At 41.6% G+C, this 22,466-nt stretch overlaps 1 protein-coding gene across 1 annotated transcript; it reads left to right on the top strand.

The window, feature by feature from the left end:
* The first annotated feature begins 4,350 nt into the window (after window positions 1–4,350).
* LOC142947819 (E3 ubiquitin-protein ligase TRIM21-like) lies at window positions 4,351–8,236 on the top strand. The gene is made up of 2 exons (XM_076089674.1): window positions 4,351–4,475; window positions 6,137–8,236. Exon 2 carries the CDS (start codon window positions 6,146–6,148, stop codon window positions 7,787–7,789), a length of 1,644 nt encoding a protein of 547 aa, XP_075945789.1. The 5' UTR covers window positions 4,351–4,475; window positions 6,137–6,145; the 3' UTR covers window positions 7,790–8,236.
* Window positions 8,237–22,466: the final 14,230 nt, after the last annotated feature.

The raw sequence follows: 22,466 nt of genomic DNA, 5'->3' as shown, positions 1-22,466 counted from the left end.
CGTCCACCAGCTCACTTCCTGTCTGTGAAGGACACGTTAAATCTGCTTTTAAATAATAATAATAATTAGGAGTATAATACATAATATCTGGACTGAAACTCGTACTACATATTCAAGTCATAAGGAAATAGATAAATGCTTCTGATGGTTATTCACAGCAGCTCCAATCTGTTAAATCCACTACGACCTATTTTTAAAGGCACAGTTCAACATTTTGGGAATACTCGTTTGTTCTTGGGAGTGAGATGAGAAGCTGGATAACAAGCTTTACTCTTTTTGTTAAAGTACAATTAAATATATGTTTTATCTAAAAACCAACAGACTTAGATTAACACCACGCATTATCTTTGCATCTTATCGAATTTATGAACATGAACACACGTCTTGTGCCGCTAATTAGCTGCTCAGCTACATGCTAACGTACCTGCGCCGCCGGTCCACGACTTCTTTGGTCACGTTGTGTCACGTTCCCCTATCGGAGCTCAGCCTGCCAGCTGCTGTCAATCAAACACAGACACGCCCACTCTGAAATAATACATACATTTAATTTAAACTTAACTCCAGTTGGACTTTATCAGATAAACACCTAAAGCTTGAACACTGTGGGCAACACTTGTGTTCACTTTCCACTAGTTTTTCTGTCATCATGGTTGACTGTACCTTTAACAGTGTGATGGGGGGGGGGGGGGATTCGTCTCCAATCTCCGCCGGCTCCATTAGAGTGCTGACAGGGCTGTGAATGGGCTGGAGATCTCGTGGCCTCGGAGCAATCACCACGGTCATTTCACACCCTGCTGATCCCCTCATCTGCTGCAGAGACGAGAGAGGGGCTCCGAGGGCCCCGGAGGCCCCTGATGAAGTCCTGACCTCACTCTCCACAACCCCCCCGGGATTAGAAAAATACTCCTCCTGCTCACAGTGAAGATGGCCGCTCAAGTTGGTCGACGGACAAAATTGGAAAGTTTTATTGCAAGATGAGAAAAGTGACTCTGGAGTCAGTGCACCTCACGAAATGAGTAGAAACGTATAACAAATACGACGCCTTTTATGTCAATGTGTCAAATATTCAAAGAAAAGGAAATCTGATATAAAGCTGCCAAATCCACAGATTAAGTTCCTAAATTTAATTCTGAAAGTTTACCAACAAATGTATGAATGTACCAGCCTCCGTCTTCACATGTCCACTGGAAACGTTTAAAAAACATTTATAACAGTTTAGGTAAAACAAATGTTGCATTTTACAAATATACGCGATATATTTCCAAATGTAGACTTCCACACTAGTGACCTGTCTGGATTTAACTCGTTTCCTTCTCTTATCAGGTCTTGATGATCAATGCTTGTCCAGTGATGATTTAAAAACTCTAAAACGCCTGCATGTGTTCGCCTGATATAGAAAACACTTTGATGATTAACTATAGAACTAAGTTGAATCCTGCAACATCCACTGATATGATTAGCCTCCAGAGTTGAGAGGTTTCTTTTAGCCATAACCAGACTTTTACCAAAGAGGGGATTACATTTGACGTCTTCTAGCTTGTTGACAGTACATTTCATCCTTGTGAAATATTTGATTCTACAAGCGCTCCGTTCTGTAAAATGTCACTGCCGTCGAGACGGTTTGCGATCGATCAACAGCTCAAATCGCCGCCGCGTCAGAGTGAACCAAAGTTGAACTAGACGTGTGAAAAGATGTCCGTCGGCCCTGCAAGCGGGTCCACTGATCTCAGTGAGTCCATGTCAGAACTATTGCTGTTCTAAACGCTGGTGTGACCGGTTGTTGTTGTTGTAGAAACAAAACTAAAACACGGATGAATATGACTTTAAACCTTAAGTTTTTATCTTTCTATTTCTTTAGTTGTTACTCATGTAGCTCTGTTTGGTTTCTTGGGATTTGTACATCTTATTATATGATAATAATTAAGTTAATTAAAAACAGATTTGGTATCTTTTGAAACCTTTCTGACGGATCCAGAAGGGTCCAGGTTTCTTCATGTCCTGCAGGTTCAGTCTGTAAGTTGATGATCAGCATTACTGAACATCAGGATGCAGACTTTAATGAATCTCTTATCTGCAGCGTGGGTCCCAGATAACCAGCGGGCGTCTTCGCTGTGAGCAGAAACAGGGAAACAGTGGAGGGAAAAACAACAACACACAATCAGAGCAGTAAATGACAATCTGCTGCCCGACAAACCAGAAATGAGCTGGCTGAAGAAAAAAAGAAAGAAGAAGAAATGCCACGTTCAGGGGGGCGACGCCGTCCCACTCATGTAATGATCTCGAATCAGAGGCCACTAAAAGGACAATTTTCCTCCCCAGGCTTTAATGTGTGATACTCATCAGCTTCTCTGCCTCAAATAGAAACTGATGTGCCGGGTCTCTGCCTGTTTCTGGGGAAAGTGAGAATTTCAATTACCTCGCCTCAGCGGCGGCCAATCTTAATAACTTCTTTCTTAATTCGTGTTCACGTCGGCGTCGAGGCGTTGCATCCAGGCGTTGCTCCTCACAACGGGCTGCCGAATACGAGACTGGCACCACTTAGCTCCATCGGGACCCCCGCCCCCCCATCCCTGCTAACAGCCCAGCTCCTGTTGGAATAAAGGTCAAGTAATCAGGCATCTGGAAGGACAGCTCATTTGTCATCCCTTGATAAATGCGTCAGCGGCTAATCTGCAGAGCAGGACCCCGCCGCGCCGCCCCGAACAGAAAGGTTAACCGATTCAAAACAGGAAGCGGTGGAGGACGATGGCACGGGGAACAGCAGCACGGGGGGAAAAGAAAGAATATAACTTCATTTTGATTCAATTGTTTGGTGGCTATTTCTGGACCAGTGGATTGTGGGAAGGCTCCGACAATAACCTCCACCCCGCCGCTAAATGACAGCAGACTGCAGCGAACATTAACTGTGACAAGACATTAGCAGCGATGAGGCGATACGATCCACCGCAGGAAAGAGAAGCTGCTGCCTTCATCTCCCCTCTCACAGTAACTTCTTCTCCCGTCTCCCGACACATTCTCCTCCCGGCTGCTGAAAGTCAACTTGACAACGCTGAAAAAAAAGTGGTTTCAATGTTTTCACTGACAAGGAATCCAGAAGAGATTTGATATAAATATATATGTGTCTGTATGTATGTAGAGGAAACACACAAAACAACCTCGTACCAAAGACTAACAAGGTTCTTAAAAGTTCAAGTTCTGCAAAGGACAAGGCCGATATTGAAAACATGTTGAACATCATAGACTGTATATAAGAAGTGGACAAAGTCATCGTGACGACCCATTGGTTTGTGGACTGCAAATTTGAAGCCTTAAGTTTGGCGATTTGGCCGTCGCCATCTTTGCTTCTTACAACCAGTGAAGTTACCATATTTGGACTGTGGAGGAGTGACCTAAAGAATCTGTATACGGCTCTGGTCACGACCTGTAAATCACAGTTGACTCTAAATGGACCATAGTTTACTAAATGAACATCATGCTGTATTGAAGAAGACTTGAAACTAGAGATTGAGACCATAAACTCATGTTTACAATGTTTACTGAGGTAATAAATCAAGAGAGAAGTAGAGTCATTTTCTCATAGACTTCTATACAACCAGAGGAGTCGCCCCCTGGTGGACACTAGAGAGAATGCAGCTTTAACACAAGAAGCTTTGGCTTCACTTTTCAGAACCGGAGGTTGCCGCCTGGTCCAGCCCACATATTGGATCTTCAGTATCCATGGGCCTATAGCACACTAGTGTTTTCTTTGACCCTGATCCCTTAGCCGCTTGCATGAACGGAGGGAGGAAATTAACTCTGGATTCAGCTGTTTCAAGCATTTTAGGACTTTTAGGACCTATAAATAAGGGCTATTAAAGTGTTAATACTGAGAAGTTGATTTACCTCAAAAGATCCCTGAGCTTTAAGCCAGGACACCTTGTTCTAAGTTTCACTATGTGACAAATATTCTCACCTCAAAAGATTCACTTACTATATTTATCATTTCATCCACTACATCTCAGAGGTAAATATTGTACTTTTTACTCTATCTTCATCCCCTTCCTGTCCAGGTAAAACCACCTATCTCCAGATGTGTTAATGTAGAATGTTTGTGATAAACTGAAGGATGAAGTGTTCCTTTATGTGTTGATAAAATCCTCCTACTTCTTCAGATAAAATAACTCTTTAAAAAGCCTGATCAATGCTCAGGTTTTTAATGCAAGACGTTTACTTGTGAAGTATTTTCACTGTGTGGTATTTGTACTTTTACTTCAGTAAAGGATCTGGATACTTCCTCCACCCCTCCCTCACTGAGAGGAGGAGCAACACTGAAGGAGGAGCTGCTGAGTCACTTTACCTGAAGTGAAAGTGAAAGTTAGTCTGAGCGACAGCAGAGCTGCAGTCGAGACAAGTCTCTCTGTTTCTCTCTAAAGAAACATTCAACTGAATCCAGCAGCTTTTTCTCAACAACACAACAGAGTCTCTGACAAACTCTGGTGAGTAAACTGTTCTACAGACTAAATACACTCACTAAATATTTAGTCCAAGTTTAGTTCAAACCAGAATCTGACTGTTTTACATCTTGTTTTATCATATAAAGAATATTAAACCATAGAAATGTGTCATTTTATATAAAACCATCAGAGGTAGAAACTAAACCACAGTGACTGAACTCTGGCCAGTTAAAGGTTAGACAGAATACAGTCACAGCTAGCATTAGCTTAAGCTAATTCACAGACCTGTTTCCTGTTTGAACTCAAAACCTCAGCTCTACTCAGACAGGAAGTTCAACTCAGAGCAAATGTTTAACTGAGGTCAATCGGAGGTCGTGAGAGTTGTACATCTCTCTCTCTCATCTATGCAAAGAACACTTCATTTTTAGCTTTCGGTCTAAAAGTACCTTCATCAGAGCATACATGGTTTAAGATTTAAAATGTTTAGCCTACTCATTTTAATTACAATATAAACAGCAGATTAGCAGTATTATTCTATTATTTTGTTTGATGTGATAGTAATGGAGAGATTACATTGTGTTTTTTAGGGTGTTAAAATTAAATTATAATGTGATTTTACAGTATTTAAGCATAACTGACCCATTTTAAACCCTTACCTTTATTTGCGTGGTCTCTGTTAGTGAATTTTGATATTAACTGGAACCAGAGGGTTTAGGATGTTATCATTGCAATGCTTCAGACATCAGACTCGTTTATCATTGTTTTATTATTATTATCATCATTATTTTTTTACCATTCTTTGAATGACAAACAAGCAGCTAATTCCCAAAAGCAACAGTCATATAAGTGACTGGCAGCAGGCAGGGATCAGCCAGAGGCAGCCTTAAAACATGATGTTAAACCACAGAGAACAAAAGGCAGAGTGATCCACCTTCACTAGTTTAGTCTTAAAGAATCCACCACACAAACCATGACACTCTGATGTAAAGTAAAGGGTGGGAATCACAGAGTAACTCAGGATACTATCATGATACGTTACCCACGATAACGATGGTATCACTATACAACGATTCTGTGACACTCGATACATTACAGGACATTAATCTACGATACATCACGATATCTGTGTAACTGAAGAAGAAAACATACTCCAAAAAAGACAAAATTTGACAACTTATATTAAACATTGACAAAAAGTGCATATTGCACACACTGACTGACTGCAACATCATAAGAATATAAAACAAACAGCAGGCTGTAACTGCCTGGTTGATAACTGGAGGACCGTCACTATGATGATACAAACAGCAGTAATGTGGTTTTTAATGGTACCTAGAGTTGGACTCTTCTAGACCCATGAGGTTCTGGACTTGAAGCAGCCACTGGACCTCAGTGCTAAAGATGCTGGTGTAGCAAACTACTTTATTTTCAGCCTTCCCAATGCGGTCGTTTAGAGGGCCTGCATGTTTTGATACTATTTCGATAGGCGCCAGTTTATCGATATCGTATCGCAAGAAGAAATAATACAAAATATTACGATATCAATACTTCAATACGTCTCCTTCGCTCACAGCAAATCAAATTCATATAATGAAATAACATCATTCAGGATGATTCTTCTTATATTCTACTCATAGTTTGATTTTATTTACCAAATAATAAAAAGATACGTTTTAACAGTTTTTTTCCACACTTGTCCTCAGAGTGTAGATATGTCTGCTGCCAGCTGTCTGCTGACTGAAGATCAGTTTCTGTGCTCCATCTGTCTGGATGTGTTCACTGATCCAGTCCTCATACCATGTGGACACAACTTCTGTAAAACCTGCATCACTCAACACTGGAACGTTAATGTCCAGACTCAGTGTCCAAACTGTAAAGAGGTTTTTAACACCAGACCTGAGCTGCGGGTCAACACTTTCATCTCTGAGATGGCTGCTCAGTTCAGACAGTCAGCTCAACAGAAAGCCAGCAGCAGCAGCTCAGAGCAACAAGCTGCCAAACCAGGAGAAGTTCCCTGTGACGTCTGCACTGGAACCAAACTGAAGGCCCTGAAGTCCTGCCTGGTGTGTCTGGACTCCTACTGTGAGACTCACCTGGAGCCTCATCTGACAAGATCAGGTCTGAAAAGACATCAGCTGATCGACCCTGTGGAGAACCTGGAAGGCAGGATGTGTACGAAGCACGATAAACTGCTGGAGCTGTTCTGTACGACCGACCAGATGTGTGTCTGCATGCTCTGCACTGTTTTAGACCACAAGAACCATGATGTTGTTCCTCTGAAAGAAGAATTTGAAGGAAAGAAGGCCGAGCTGGGGAAGACTGAGGCTGAAATTCAGCAGATGATCCAGAAGAGACAACTGAAGATTCAGGAGATCAAACACTCAGTGGAGCTCAGTGAGGAAGATGCAGACAGAGAGAAAGCAGATGGTGTTCAGGTCTTCACCGCTCTGAAGGAGTCTGTTGAGAGAAGAATGAACGAGCTCATCGACACGATCAAAGAGAAGCAGAGAAAGACAGAGAAACAGGCTGAAGGCTTCATCAAAGAGCTGGAACAGGAAATCTCTGAGCTGAAGAAGAGAAGCACTGAGGTGGAGCAGCTCTCACGCTCTGAAGACCACCTCCACCTCCTCCAGAGCTTCAGGACCCTGAACACTGCTCCACCCACCAAGAACTGGACAGGAGTCAGAGTCAGTCCACCTTCATATGAGGGGACTGTGGTGAGAGCTGTGAATCAGCTGGAGGAGACGCTCAGTGAACAGATGAAGAATCTTCTTGAGATCGAGCTGAAGAGGGTCCAGCAGTCTGCAGTGGATGTGACACTTGATCCTGATACAGCAAATCCCTGGCTCATCCTGTCTGATGATGGAAAACAAGTTAAACTTGGTGACGTACGTAATAATCTTCCAGACAACCCAGAGAGATTTGATACTGGTCCTGTTGTTTTAGCAAAGCAGAGTTTCTCTTCAGGAAGATTTTACTACGAGGTTCAGGTTAAAGGAAAGACTGAGTGGTTTTTAGGAGTGGCCAGAGAGTCGATCAACAGGAAGGGAAGAATCACACTGACTCCTCAGAAAGGTTACTGGATATTATGGTTGAGGAATGAGAATGAGTACAGAGCTTGTTTTGACTCTTCAGTCCTTCTCTCTCTGAAGTCTCAGCCTCAGAAGGTGGGGGTGTTTGTGGATTATGAGGAGGGTCTGGTCTCCTTCCATGACGTTGATGCTGCAGCTCTTATCTACTCCTTTACTGGCTGCTGCTTCACTGAGAAACTCTTCCCATTATTTTGTCAATGTAATAATCATGGTGGTAAAAACTCTGCTCCTCTGATCATCTCTCCTGTCAATCACACTGAGTAGAACAAACACTTGATTTTCTACAGAGAGACTCTTTCATTTAATGTAACAAATCTATATTATTGGTGATTTACGGTGTAAACATTATTGATTCTTCACATTCTGATCAATGGGTTTTTTCTATTTGTCTGTAAATGTGTTTCTTTAATTTTTCACATTGCTACTACTCCAACATACAGATTTTAAGCCACTGATTGATGTCATCTAATTATTTTTAAAGTTGTATTAATTGCTTTCAAGACTTATGCTTTCAAGACAGTTTGCTTTCAAGTATTATGCAGATCAGGAAATGATGTAAACAATTAATAAAGGTCTCAAGAAGACGATCAGCAGTTTACACATAACATATAATCACACTACTTTAAAGAAGACAAGATATATATATGTGAAGGACAAGGGACAACATGAGGAAAAATGCTGCATTTAAAATAAAGGTCTTCTTCTAAATCACATCCGTGTTTTGCTTCGTCAAACTTCTGAGCGACTTGTGAACTTTCTTCTGGGACAAAACGTGTCCCAGAAGAAAGTTCAGCCTCTCAGCTCAGACGCTTCGACCCGCCTCTAAAGTATAGACGAGTCACTCGTCCAAACTTTTCATGCCTCTTCCATCTTGCTCCGGCCAGTGGACGCGAGGGTCGATCAGTACCGATATTTCCGAATCGCAAGAGCTGGACAGAATGTCTTAATAAGCACCAGCGGTGAAGGAAACAGTTGCTGAGGCATCAATACATGGATAAGGCTGTGGAGAGTGAGAGCTGGACAGAGTTACAGACTTCTCCTAACAGCGGAGGAATGTAACAAGTACATTTAATCAAGTACTGATCTTAAGTACAAATTTGAGGTACACACTGAACGGATTGTGGTTCTAAGATGAAAACCCAGACAACTCCCAGACCAAACTCTGTGGCAGCGAACTGTCAATCACAAGGTAGCCCCGCCCTAAAGCATACCCTGCTTTATGGTCTATTTGACTCTAAATGGACCATAATTTACTAAATGAACACCATATGAGAAAATGACTACTTCTCTCTTGATTTATTCCCTCAGTAAACATTGTAAACATGAGTTTATGGTCTCAATCTCTAGTTTCAAGTCTTCTTCAATACAGCATGATGTTCATTTAGTAAGTTATGGTCCATTTAGAGTCAAACAGACCATAAAGCAGGGGATGCTTTGGGAGGGGCTACCTTGTGATTGACAGGTCTCTACGCCACTCCACAGTCCAAATATGGTCACTTAGTTCACTGGTTGCAAAAAATGGCAATGGCCAAAATGCTTAGCCTGAGGCTTCAAAACCAGACAAATCACTTCTCATATTCAGCCTACGGTTGGCTGTTGGATGTTTGCATGAATAAACATAACCCATAACACAGTGACTGATATACATAGATAGTAAAGACGTGTGTAAACGGTCCGTTATGTGAGCACGTGTGCCAAGGACAACATCTACAAGAGACCTCATCAGGGATTCCTCCTGGTGACAGTTCTTGTGGTGTGTGACCGAGTCCCCACAACGATTTAAAGACTCACGACTTAAAGACAGCAAGTTGTGTAGTGTGACCAGTACAGCGATCTGACGGCTTTGAAAGTCTTGTCGTGTGAACTTGACTTCAGTTAGCACGCTGATGTTAGTCTAACATTTACTCAGTTACTGTACTTAAGTAGAATTTAGAGCTATTTTATAATTCTACTGATACCTTTCATTGCTTTTTCATTAGTTACATATTATTAACAAAAGACATATGAACAAATGAATGAATACATTTTCGGTTCAGGCTGCGTGGGATCGATCTGTCCTTTCATGCAGATGAGATCCACACTCAGCTCTTTGTATTCACTTCTTTATTATTAGTTTGCATATATTAAGGGCAAAGGTCCACGGTAGAAGCTACAAAACCACAGAAGAAGACATGTACGGCAGTCTGGATGTGCCAAACCATGGAGAGAGTTTGTCAACAGACGTGTTGTCAGTGTTCAGGTGGTGGGCGGGTTTAGAGACCCGTCAATCAATCTGTCATAACAACAGGATCCAATCAGGATTCAGTACATCTCTACCTGTACGGTAGGTCAGTTTATGTCAAAGCCAAAGTCATCCATTAACAGAGCTGTCAATCACACACACACACACAATCACACACACACACACAATGGAGTCAAAATGACTTATCGATCAGCTGATTCATAAACACAGCAGGAAATATTCAGCTGTTCCACATTTGCATGATGGAATGAACATTGAATATCTGTCAGCCTCCACACACTCATTAGCATATTTTACGCCTTCAATTAGCTCTGACACAATTGGCTACTGAGCTTGCAAAAAAAAATCTTTGTACAAGGTTACCGTGTGTGTGTGTGTGTGTTAACAAACTGCAGTCTAAGCAGGTAACATGCAAAGCAGCTGATTGAATGAACAGTGAGTCAAAGCGAGTGGTGAAGGTGTATTTTAAACTTTTTTAATTAGATAAACTCTAAAGAGATGACAGGAAATGAGAGGAGAGAGAAAGATGAGGAATGATGTGCAACAAAGGTCTCTAGTCGTCTGCAGTAATGCACGGGTCAGGTTGCACAATACAAGTCAATATGCGCTAAGGCTGGAACTTATATAAAGGTGCTGTAATGCTGTTAGTAAGCTGGTATACCAAGCTGTACAATGAAGCAAAGACGGCAAGGAAGAAAAGAGGACGAAAAAATAAACGAATCCAAATGACATAAAACCAAAAAAGAAAAGAACAAATAAATAAATAAATAAAAAAAACTCTGAGCTGACCGGTGTCCTGACCTGTCCTTGTTGTAACTTCTTTCTTGAGAAACTAGCAACAGTACACTAGATTTCCTAAATTATCCAACCAAAAAACCTCAGCCCAATTCAATGTCAGTAGATCGCAGCACTAGCTCCAAAAGTCACTAAATCCAGCGATAAAAGTCGCAAAGTCAACACCGACAGCTCGTCCCTTCAGGCCTCCCTCCAAAGCCACTCCCCCAAATCTGTCATAATGAATGCAAACAATGAACATTGCTATATTTAGTACTCACATTTGTAAGCTAGCTTTTTTGTGTATTTGACTCATTGATTACTTTCGGGATGTAATGAGAATTCCATCAAAAATAAAAAAGTGTTTTTGAAGGAAAATCAACTGTATTTCCATCCTTATTGTCTTTTGGTTTCTCTCTCTTGCCTTGTCATGTCTCATGTGTTTGTTAACTTATCTTATTAGTAAACACCAAATTAATGCAATTATAAAGAGTATTATTAACTAAAATTTCTTATATTATTATTATGAGCTTATTTGTCCATGAAGATTGGTCATTAAACCTCCTCAAAATTATTTGTCAGCATAAAAATATCTTAAATCAGGTGATTTAACACGAATGAAAACATAGTTATTAATATCGTATTCAATTGCTACAATCCTACACACTGGCCCTTTAAGGGGATTCTATCCAAAACAGACAAACAAATCTACTCCCATGCAAGTGTTTACATCAATAACAACAACCAGCGTACACAACACCAGCCAGCCGCTCCATGTCCTGTGTGACGGGCGGCCGTGTTGTGATTTAAGAGCCGGAGCAGAGAAACTCATCCCAGCGGCCACAGACGGAGCTGATAACCACCTTCGGTCCGATAATATGACTCGACACCTGCGGGTCACACATGACTGCGAGGCTACGAGCGCGAAAGCATCTCCCCCTCGCCGGCTGAGGTGTTATGCTGTGAAGGCTGCTTGTTGTTGACAGGTGACATTCAGGATGCGGAGCAGGTGACAGACTGTTTCTCAGGTAGGCAGTCAATAAAACCACCAGCGGGAAGGATGCAGATTTAAACTTTACATAACAGAATGGAGGTATGTATCATGCACTAACAGCAGCATCGGGTCAAAGCACATATCCTCACTTTAAATCCTATAAAGCAGTAAAAATGAGCTGCTATAACTGAAAATGTACTCTTGCTCGTGCTAAACAGGCACAAACTGTCTCCTCTCGGAGCTGCAGATTGATGCAGTCTTAACGAGGTGCAGGTTTAAAGCACAATTAAGAGTAATGTCCAATCTGCTGTCGCCTCAAGCGGCAAGGTCACACTGCCTCGCCTTCCTAACACATGCAGGACAGACTCTGAGCAGACTACACAGACTACTACACAGACTACTACACTATACACAGCTACTACACAGACTACTACACAACTACTACACTACTACACAGACTACTACACTACTACACTACTACACTACTACACAGACTACTACACAGCTACTACACAGACTACTACACTACTACACTACTACACAGCTACTACACAGACTACTACACTATACACAGCTACTACACTACTACACTACTACACAGCTACTACACAGACTACTACACTACTACACAGACTACTACACTATACACAGCTACTACACTACTACACAGCTACTACACAGCTACTACACAGACTACTACACTACTACACTACTACACAGCTACTACACAGACTACTACACTATACACAGCTACTACACTACTACACAGCTACTACACTACTACACAGCTACTACACAGACTACTACACTACTACACTACTACACAGCTACTACACAGACTACTACACTATACACAGCTACTACACTACTACACAGCTACTACACAGACTACTACACAGCTACTACACTACTACACAGACTACTACACTATACACAGCTACTACACTACTACACAGCTACTACACAGACTACTACACTACTACACTACTACACAGCTACTACACAGACTACTACACTATACACAGCTACTACACTACTACACAGCTACTACACAGACTACTACACAGCTACTACACAGACTACTACACAGCTACTACACTACTACACAGACTACTACACTATACACAGCTACTACACTACTACACAGCTACTACACAGCTACTACACTACTACACAGACTACTACACTATACACAGCTACTACACTATACACAGCTACTACACAGACTACTACACAGCTACTACACAGACTACTACACAGCTACTACACTACTACACAGACTACTACACTATACACAGCTACTACACTACTACACAGCTACTACACAGCTACTACACTACTACACAGACTACTACACAGACTACTACACAGACTACTACACTATACACAGACTACTACACAGACTACTACACAGACTACTACACTATACACAGACTACTACACAGACTACTACACAGACTACTACACTATACACAGACTACTACACAGACTACTACACAGACTACTACACTACTACACAGACTACTACACAGACTACTACACTATACACAGACTACTACACAGACTACTACACAGACTACTACACTATACACAGACTACTACACAGACTACTACACAGACTACTACACTACTACACAGACTACTACACAGACTACTACACTATACACAGACTACTACACAGACTACTACACAGACTACTACACTATACACAGACTACTACACAGCTACTACACTATACACAGACTACTACACAGACTACTACACTATACACAGACTACTACACAGACTGGTGAGGACCTCACTGACAAAATACATCCCCAACTTAAACCTTAAAACCAAGTTTTAACACTAAAACAGCCTGTTGAAGAATTAAGGACTGGACAAACTTGCTAAATTGTCCAAACTGGACAGTTTTACACCAGCAGACGTCATTTCTAAAACAGTGCTGTGGACTTCAATGCTCTTTTGAAATGTAAACTCTCTGATTGTTCCTCAGTCAAAATGTCTCCCTTCACTTTCTCTCTCTGACGCATTTGAAGGAAAGAAAAACAACGTCGTCCCCCCCGACCTCGAGGTCACAGTCTTCCAGCGAGGACGTCGCCCGTCACTGAATCGAGCGGCGGCCTCTGTCATATTTTTCGATATTCAATCGGTGACCTGCTCACTTTATCTGCTTTCATCCCCCCCCCTCCTCCTCCGTAATGAAATGAAGAGCGGGCGGGCCGCCTGTCCTCCGTGCGTCAATGAGGCCGCTGACGAGAGGATAATCAAATTGTTCATTTTCAATTTTTCATTTCTTTCATTATTTAAAGAGCCGCTGTCAGCTGCTCGGCCTCAGACTGACCTTCACCGGTTATTATTTGTGCAACTCTTTCTCTGTCAATTCTCCACCTCTCACCTCCTCCTCCTCCTCCTCCCCCGCTCTTCATCAACTCCTTTCAGCCGCCCGTCAAACCTTCATCTGGCCTCTAACTGAAGAGTAAATAACCACAACCCCATGAATCCGTTCATCATTTAATATATATATATATATATATATATATATATATATATATATATATATATATATATATATATATATATATATATATATATATATATATATATATATATATATATATATATATATATATATAAAATCGTGATCATTGGGGCATATCATTTCTCAGATGACATCTTGTCTTTGTCTTTGTTTTTGTGGAAGCTTCACCGGCTGAAACCAACGACTCCACTTTGATTACAAGTTGTTTGGAGACTAAAAGTCTAAGTCAGTTTATTAAAAGAGAAGATTCAAAAACACACACGGGCTTGGAGATGTATTGAATTCATGCAATTCATTTACATTTTTAGAATAAAATGTATATATATATATATTTGAAACTGCCTTGCAGACACAGAGAGATGGGATCCTGAAAGGAGAATGATTGTTTACATGAAGACTTTATGTATCGTTCTGACTGTGAAAGCAAATCTTCCTCTCGGACAAATTAATCAAATGCTGAATAAGACATTTTTAGGCAACAAAAATGTTAGAATTAACTATCATGAAGTGAACTGTGAAAGGGTTAAAGTTGTAAGACGAAAACAGGATAACTCCCAGACCAGACAATGCTCTGGTAATGGTAGCGACCTGTCAATCACAGTAAGCCCCGCCCTAAAGCATCCCCTGCTTTATGGTCTGTTTGACTCTAAATGGACCATAATGTACTAAATGAACATCACGCTGTATTGAAGAAGACTTGAAACTAGAGATTGAGACCATAAACTCATGTTTACAATGTTTACTGAGGTAATAAATCAAGAGAGAAGTAGAGTCATTTTCTCATAGACTTCTATACAACCAGAGGAGTTGCCCCCTGGTGGACACTAGAGAGAATGCAGCTTTAAGACACTTCCTCATTTGTTTAATTTTCCCAGGAGGTTGTTGACTGATAATTTCAATTACAATCACGACCAACATAGCAGACCCCTCCCCAATCATTTCCTGTGTGGTGTCATAAAGCTGCACTTTGTGACTTGAGATTGCGGTGCGACCTGGAATTTAATATTGTGGCTCCCGTTCCCTCGTTATCCTGAACACCTTCCACAGACACATTTTACCGTATTATGCTGGCATATAAATCTCGCTATCTTAACGACGCCTTTAACGAGCTTCTGGCACGAGTCCTGAGGATGAATGTGGCGAAAAATTGGCAGTCAGACGGGGTTGTACAGCACAGCAGTCCTACAAAATGTTACGTTACGATCATGTTTTGATTTTCCTGCATTATGCAAGAAAAACAGTAAAAACACTCCAAGCTAGAAAAACCAAGAGGTGGCAAAAGTATTGATGACAATCAAATAAAAAAATGATCGAGGTGAAGATAAATATGATGGCATCCAATCACCATCTTGCACGGAGAACAATTGAATACTTATGACAGAGTTTGAGAAGTTAAGGTGACACGTTTAGATGTTTCTCCTCCACTTGTATCTGTAAAGCGTGATAATCGATTTACAGCCTTGGATTGCATTACTCTGACTCTCTGTCAGTGACGTTTCAGGAGGAATCATTCACATCTTATTTCAGATGTTAAAGCAGCAGCACCGTCTGTGTCTGCAGCCCCGAAACACTGACTGACGGATAAATGCTTTTATAACCTCCACCCCATGCACACCTCTACACCTCCACCCAGGGCTGGTGGTGATTGAGCGCTGCGGCTGCAGAGGTCGGAGGTCAGGTGATGGAGGGATACAGTCCATCGGCTCCAACAGTGTGAGCAGAGAGGATGAGACCAGACATCAGAGTCAAACTCCCAACGGAGACAAATCTATTAGAGGGAGAGAAGAAGAGGAGGAGGAGGAGGTGGTGGTGATACTTCTACTCTTCATCATTGAAAGCAAAGAAAGACCATATTCTGAATTTGTATAATTAAAAACCTATAGGACTTTTACTTGTATTGGAGTATTTTAGGAGTATTTCAGAAGTATTTTAGGTGCAGCTAAAAAAGTACCTCTGCTGCTTCAGCAGAATCTGTCTGGCGTTTCCTTTGGCTTAGTTATGTGTGTGTGCCCTGACAGCATCCTGGCTTGTTATCAATACCTCCGTCTCTCTCACCTGAACACACCTGAGTTGTGCTTCTTGACACCAGTGATCAGGACCGGTGAAGCCAGACGACCCAGAGAGAGGCGGACAAAGTTAAACTCCTCGATCCCTTCATGTCCTCGCGCCTCCACTTTTAAATTCTCCTCCATGTTTCCTCCTCTGCCGTCTAACAACTCGTCGCCGTTATAAATTTATGAATCAAAAGCTTATAAATTAACATCCAGCGGGCTTGTCTGAAACAGTTTGTGGTGTAATTCATCTTCCGAGCTCATGATCGGGTTATGTAAGTAAATATGGGAGCGATCCATAACCGCCGACCTTGTTAGACACCCCTCCGAGGTCAGCGCTAATTGGTGGTGGGGGGGGAGTATTGCGAGTGGCGTCAGACTGCAGGCGTCAATTAAACGATTTCCTGCTCCCACGCATTTACAAAGGAAAGCAATCACAGGTCAAGGGTTAAGAAAAGATCATGAGAATATACACTAAGAATATTTACTCTTTGTGTTTTGTGATTTCTTTACTCTCACCAGTTACTACAATAAATGAATGAATGAGTGACTGAATTAGTACTTTAGTTCGAGGGTCATACCCAGAGTGTAACTATAGATAAAGGGCCCCAACATGAGGGCGGTTGAAAAATCTGGGATTTGAAATATTGTGAATGGTGCACATGAAGTCTGTGTATTCAATTGTGTATACACAGAGAATGTTTTATTTACAGGAACATAACTTTATATATGTCGTGTGGAGACAAGCTGAGAAAACCAGTGGAGAGTGTGGATGTCAGACTTTTTACTTTAATTTTGAAGGAAACCATTTTAATGACTCATATTTTCACTGATTTACAGGCAATGTGCTGTACAAATAAACTTGCCTCGCCTTTAATTGTTCGTTAAATTGACAAAATGAAAAGTCAGACTTGTAGCTGAGTTCATGTTATTGCTGTATGTTCTGTGTGCGCTGCACCATGTGATCGTGTGCCTGAGCCGTATAATAAAGAAAGAGAAATGGACTCCATGCATGTGGTGAAGGACAAAGAAAAACAAAAAATGAACCAAAGTCCAGAGGGTTAATATTCCTTCTGACCATCTTTGCCACTTTAAAATAAAAGTCTTAAACTAACTTTTATTAACAATTCCTGTAAGACATCTGTTGGGTTGGTAGAGTCTGGCAGAACGCTGAATATTAACAAATAAAGTTTGACTGCCTGAGCTGAATTTAAAATATAAAAGAGAGTATTGTCTTTTATTTTGAAATGCAGTGGAGCTTGATGCATTCAGACTGGTGACAGTTCATGTTCCTGCCGGTGTGACTCACTGCTGTAACATTCAAAGACACACTTAGCATTCATGAGTTCCTCCCAACGCACATGGCCACCGCAGGAGGGGAGGTAATGGTTTATTCAATCACTCCCACAGACCGTCTGCCGTGTTATGACAACCTATTAAACACTAAATTAAACGCGTTGTTTGCCCCCCCACCCCCTCCCCGGAGGACGGCAGACATTTTTGCTGAAAGTTGTCCCCAGTTGTTCCCATTGTGAGAAGCTGTTTGTTCACCTTCTCTTCCTGCTGTCAGGGCGCCTGAAGGGGCTCTACGCCGCCGCCGCTTCACAACAGAGATAAATGACCCGTCAGCACGCATGTACACAGTGCGACTCGGACAACCCAGAATGCCGCGGTGTTGGCATGTCAAGGGGCCGCTGATTGGCTGTGAAAAATGAAATGTCACTTGACTGTAAGCGAGTGTTCGCTGGTGATGGAATCACGCTCCGGCTGTCAGCGCCAGTCGTTTTAACGCAACCACGACAGACAAGAGTGAGAGCTGCTGCTGCTCTGAATATTAATACAGACATACGAACATTGTATTATTTTATCGTGATTAAAGCAACAGCCAGCCGACCTAACGTAATCATACAGAGGCTTCAAAACGCCTGATCAGAGACCTGCCGTTATACTAACTGGTACTACATACTGTACTGCAGCTGCTTACCTACATGATTAAAGTAGCAAAACTTCTTGTAAAATTAAGACATTTTTAAAAAGGGAGGACATTTTTATAAAATTTGGATATTTTTGTAAACTCAAGACATTTTTGTGAAGTGAGGACAATTTATAATGTAAGGACATCATTCAAATGTCCTCATTTTACAAAGAAGTGAGGACATTTTTGTGAACTAAAATATTGTTGTGAAGTAAAGACATTTTGTAAAGTGGGGACATTTTTGGATAGTGAGGACATTTAAAAAAAATTGGGGACATTTTAGGAAAATTAGGACAATTTTGTAAAGTGAAGAATTTTTTTTATAGTGAGGACATTCATGTAAAGTGTTCAAAACAATTTAAAGTGGGGACGATTTTGGATAGTGAAGACATTTTTGTAGAGTGGGGACATTTTTGTAATTTAGGGTCATTTATGTAAATTGGGGACGTCATCATAAAGTGTTTACATTCTAATAAACTGGGGAGATATTTGTAAAGTGAGGACATGTTGGCAAAGTGCAGGTTAGTGGTTAGGGAATGCATGATGTCAATGAGTGTCCTCAAAAGTACACAAAGTACAATTGTGTTTGTCAGTGTCTGTCCTCGGCAGGCGTCCCTTTGCTCTTCCTTATTAATCACAGATTACTGACCTTTCGATACGATTGGAGACACTGTCCCGGGCAGAGGAGGGCAGGGGGACTTCTTGTCAGCGTACCTGGACGGAGTACCAACCAACGTCCACCATGACCTCGTCCCCCTCTCCACCCGCGGTCTGCTGCTCGCCGTGACACCAACATCCATCACCTCGGGATGCAGGTCGACATCAATCAGCAGTGGCGCTTCGGCGCCGTGTCGACAGGCTGGCCCCGCCCCCCTGGGTGTTAGGAAGGTGCGTGTTTGCGTGTGACATATTGACCTGTCGTCTGAATATCTAATGAGCACCCTGAGAGCGAGCTTCCATGACAGATTCTGTTGCACTTTGACATTTAAACTGGACGCAAATTGTAACCGAAGTTTTAGAGAGAATGGACAATTTTTACAAAGTGGAAGTTTTTTAAAGGCAGGATGCTTTTGATTTTTTTTTTGGGTGTGGGGACATTTTAGGAAAGTGAGGACTGAGCAATGTTTTCATTGAAGATGAGAAAGAAGAGATAAGTAGCCAACTGGTATAGTTATAGTAATTGTATTTATAGCACTTTTTTAAAGTGTTTTTCACATTCAAAGATTTAGAGAATAAAATTCAGGAAGAATCTGAAACCCATGCCCGACTACAGGACGCACACACATTAGGAACATGAGAGCACAATTATAAGGAAGCACTGAGTCCATGCATAAAATGGTGCCGCAAGTGCAAAATAAGAAATAACTAAATGAACTATCATGACACCATGTGGGTGGTTTTCCTCCTATCCTTCCCAATTTTTGGAGTCACCAGCCGCTACTGATATACAAAAATAAAATACTAATCTAAAATGGTTCAAAAATAAATGGTTCAAGAACGAACAGGAGGAGTCTGATCGTTAAATTAAAGCGATATTTGTTTAAAAAGCAACAAGTGATTTCTCGTCATAATTCAGAGCACTAAGAGTGCCTCGGTTTGTCTTAAGGTGCTAACAGGAGTCCTTGGCTGACATTGTTACAGTGGACCTCCATATGTTAGAAGGCTCAGACAGCCTCCCTCCCTCTGCTCCAGAACAAGTTTCCAGCGCTAAATCAAAGTGGAAAATTAATGACAGTGAACAAGCGTACCTGAGCTCCCCGTCCACTACCTGCTGGATGTTTAAAAAAAATATAAAAAAAAAAAAAAAAAACTTTATTTAGGTCAGCGCGTCCCCTCTGGTAACAGAGGATCTTCTGGCTGCTGTTTCTGTAACAGATTGTGTGGGGATTTCAACGGGATGCCTCCATGGCAATAGAGATTAGGCAATTAACCTCGATGTCACTGTAATTATTAAGACACTTTAGCAAAAAATGAATTAATTTCCCAAATGGTGCTGGAAGAAAAGGGTGTAATGCTGCTCGGCCACAGAGAAACAGAACGACACCATGCCGACGGGTAATTAGAGGAAATAAAGAGTGAAAGATAAAACAGAGGATTCATCTTTTCAACACAAAGAGCGGAATTAAGTCACATGAAGCTGCAGTGGTTTTCTTCTGAGGAAATCCAGGCCGGCAAAATATCCCTTTCATGTTGGCGAAGGTTGACATGGAGTTGATTTTAAAAAACCGCCTGGTCTCAATCCCAGGGCGACGAATACAGACGGTTGGGGAGCGACGTCTTGATACCGACGCACAACAAGCAATCGATTGGTTTCGTCTGTATGGAGACGAATTGTTTGGTTTTTTTGTGACGTCAGGATGCAAACAATGTCCAACAAACACTTTCAACCAGGAGACAGGTGTTTGACATCGCGTGTCCCTTGAGACAGGTGTTTGACATCACGTGTCCCTTGAGACAGGTGTTTGACATCACGTGTCCCTTGAGACAGGTGTTTGACATCACGTGTCCCTTGAGACAGGTGTTTGACATCACGTGTCCCTTGAGACAGGTGTTTGACATCACGTGTCCCTTGAGACAGGTGTTTGACATCGCGTGTCCAATGAGACAGGTGTTTGACATCACGTGTCCCTTGAGACAGGTGTTTGACATCACGTGTCCCTTGAGACAGGTGTTTGACATCACGTGTCCCTTGAGACAGGTGTTTGACATCACGTGTCCCTTGAGACAGGTGTTTGACATCACGTGTTTTTCCTTAACTTAACAGATGAGTTATTCAAAAATGTACCCCACGTACATAAGCTAGAGACCAAAACCGATATTTTTCAGCAGGCTGTAAACATGTTTATTTCTGCTGTAAAGTTGGGCATCTTAACATGGAGGTCTATGGGGATTGACTCGCTTGTAGAACCAGCCTCAAGTGGCCGTTTGAGGAACTGCAGTTTTTGGCTCTTCTGCGTTCGCTTCATTTTTCAGCACCGAAGGTTGCCGCTTGGTCAAAGCAGATAAAAACAGTTTAACACACCCCTTACACTTCTTATTTATTTCTGGTTTTTGGAAAAGCTAACAGAAAAATAAACCACCCTCTCAAATCGTACTCTCTTCTGCAGCTTCAACATTAATTAGAAATTAATCAAAAACTACCAGACCTGCTGTGTCGAGCTGTAGTTGCTAATTGGTTTAGCTAACAGTCAATCAAACAATTGGGGATGCCGAATAAATTCAACAATCATCCAGGAAACAGCAACTGCTTTATTCCAAATATGTCTCCTCAAACACTTTCTACGTTTTATCAGCATGTTTTAATCTCAAATACACTAAAAGAGTCAAGAAACAGCTTCCTCTCTTTTCCCCCTCGATCAATATTCATATTCTTACACCGCTGCTCGTTGCAGGAAAGCGTCGGGAAACCCTAAATATTAAATCCACTCAAATGAAATCACTTTCACCTCTTCTGTCATCATCAATGGAAAAGTGGAGACTGAGGAATAATTAATGTTCCCATCATAAAATAAGCTCGGGTGTTGAGAGTTCATCAGAGAGTCTGCGGTGGCGTTAATATTAACGTCCTCTCCGTTTGATGGACATGTGTGAACATGTGGGAGGACGGAGGAGCCGTCGCCCACATCTTTACCACGTCAGCCATTGATATTCAGCACCTGCCGCTCTGCCGGCTCGTTAATTACATCTGAGTGCAGCGAGGATTAATGAAATCAGTGTCATCGTGGCAGCACAGAGGGGTCAGAGGTCAAAGACAGACCAGGGGGGAGCTGTGAGTGGGATCAGTGGGAGGATATGATGGTATTTTAATTAGTATGCTAATGTGTTACAGTGTGAGTGTTTTCAGCTCACACTGTTTCTATTAATCCTGATCAGTTATTTATGAAGATAATGGCTGAGATGACAAAGCGTGAAGTGAATGTTGACGTGAAGGTTTGAGCGCTTTAATCTCCTTCACTGCAAAGTGATTCATCAGATATGAGAAATAAAAACATATCAGAATCCAGTCAGAAAAACGTTTTTATTTTTGTTAAGACCAGTCTAATGCAGAGGGACATTCAAGAAAATAAATTCTCTTTAATTTAAATGTCAGAAATGAATCCATCGTACTATGTTCAGTCTATTTGTTTTCACAAGTATAACAGCAGCCATGTTCTCACTCCAGGTGTCACACAGACGCCTTCACCCTTAAACCCTTCAGCGCCCGTAAGAGAAGAAGCAGGCTTTCAACTACTCCAACATTAACACATCGCCGTCTTTTTTAGACAGTGTTATTTGTTATTGCAAAAATAACTTACAGGTATTATCGCATGCCTTATGATGCAATATTTTCCTGTTACCCTCTGTAAGTTAGTCTGTATCCATA

This window comes from Anarhichas minor, unplaced genomic scaffold (assembly GCF_050575085.1).
Source record: "Anarhichas minor isolate MPS153535 unplaced genomic scaffold, ASM5057508v1 ptg000011l, whole genome shotgun sequence".
NCBI lineage: Eukaryota > Metazoa > Chordata > Actinopteri > Perciformes > Anarhichadidae > Anarhichas > Anarhichas minor.
The sequence above is the reverse complement of the archived record's forward strand: the minus strand, read 5'-3'. Positions and strand labels throughout refer to the sequence as shown.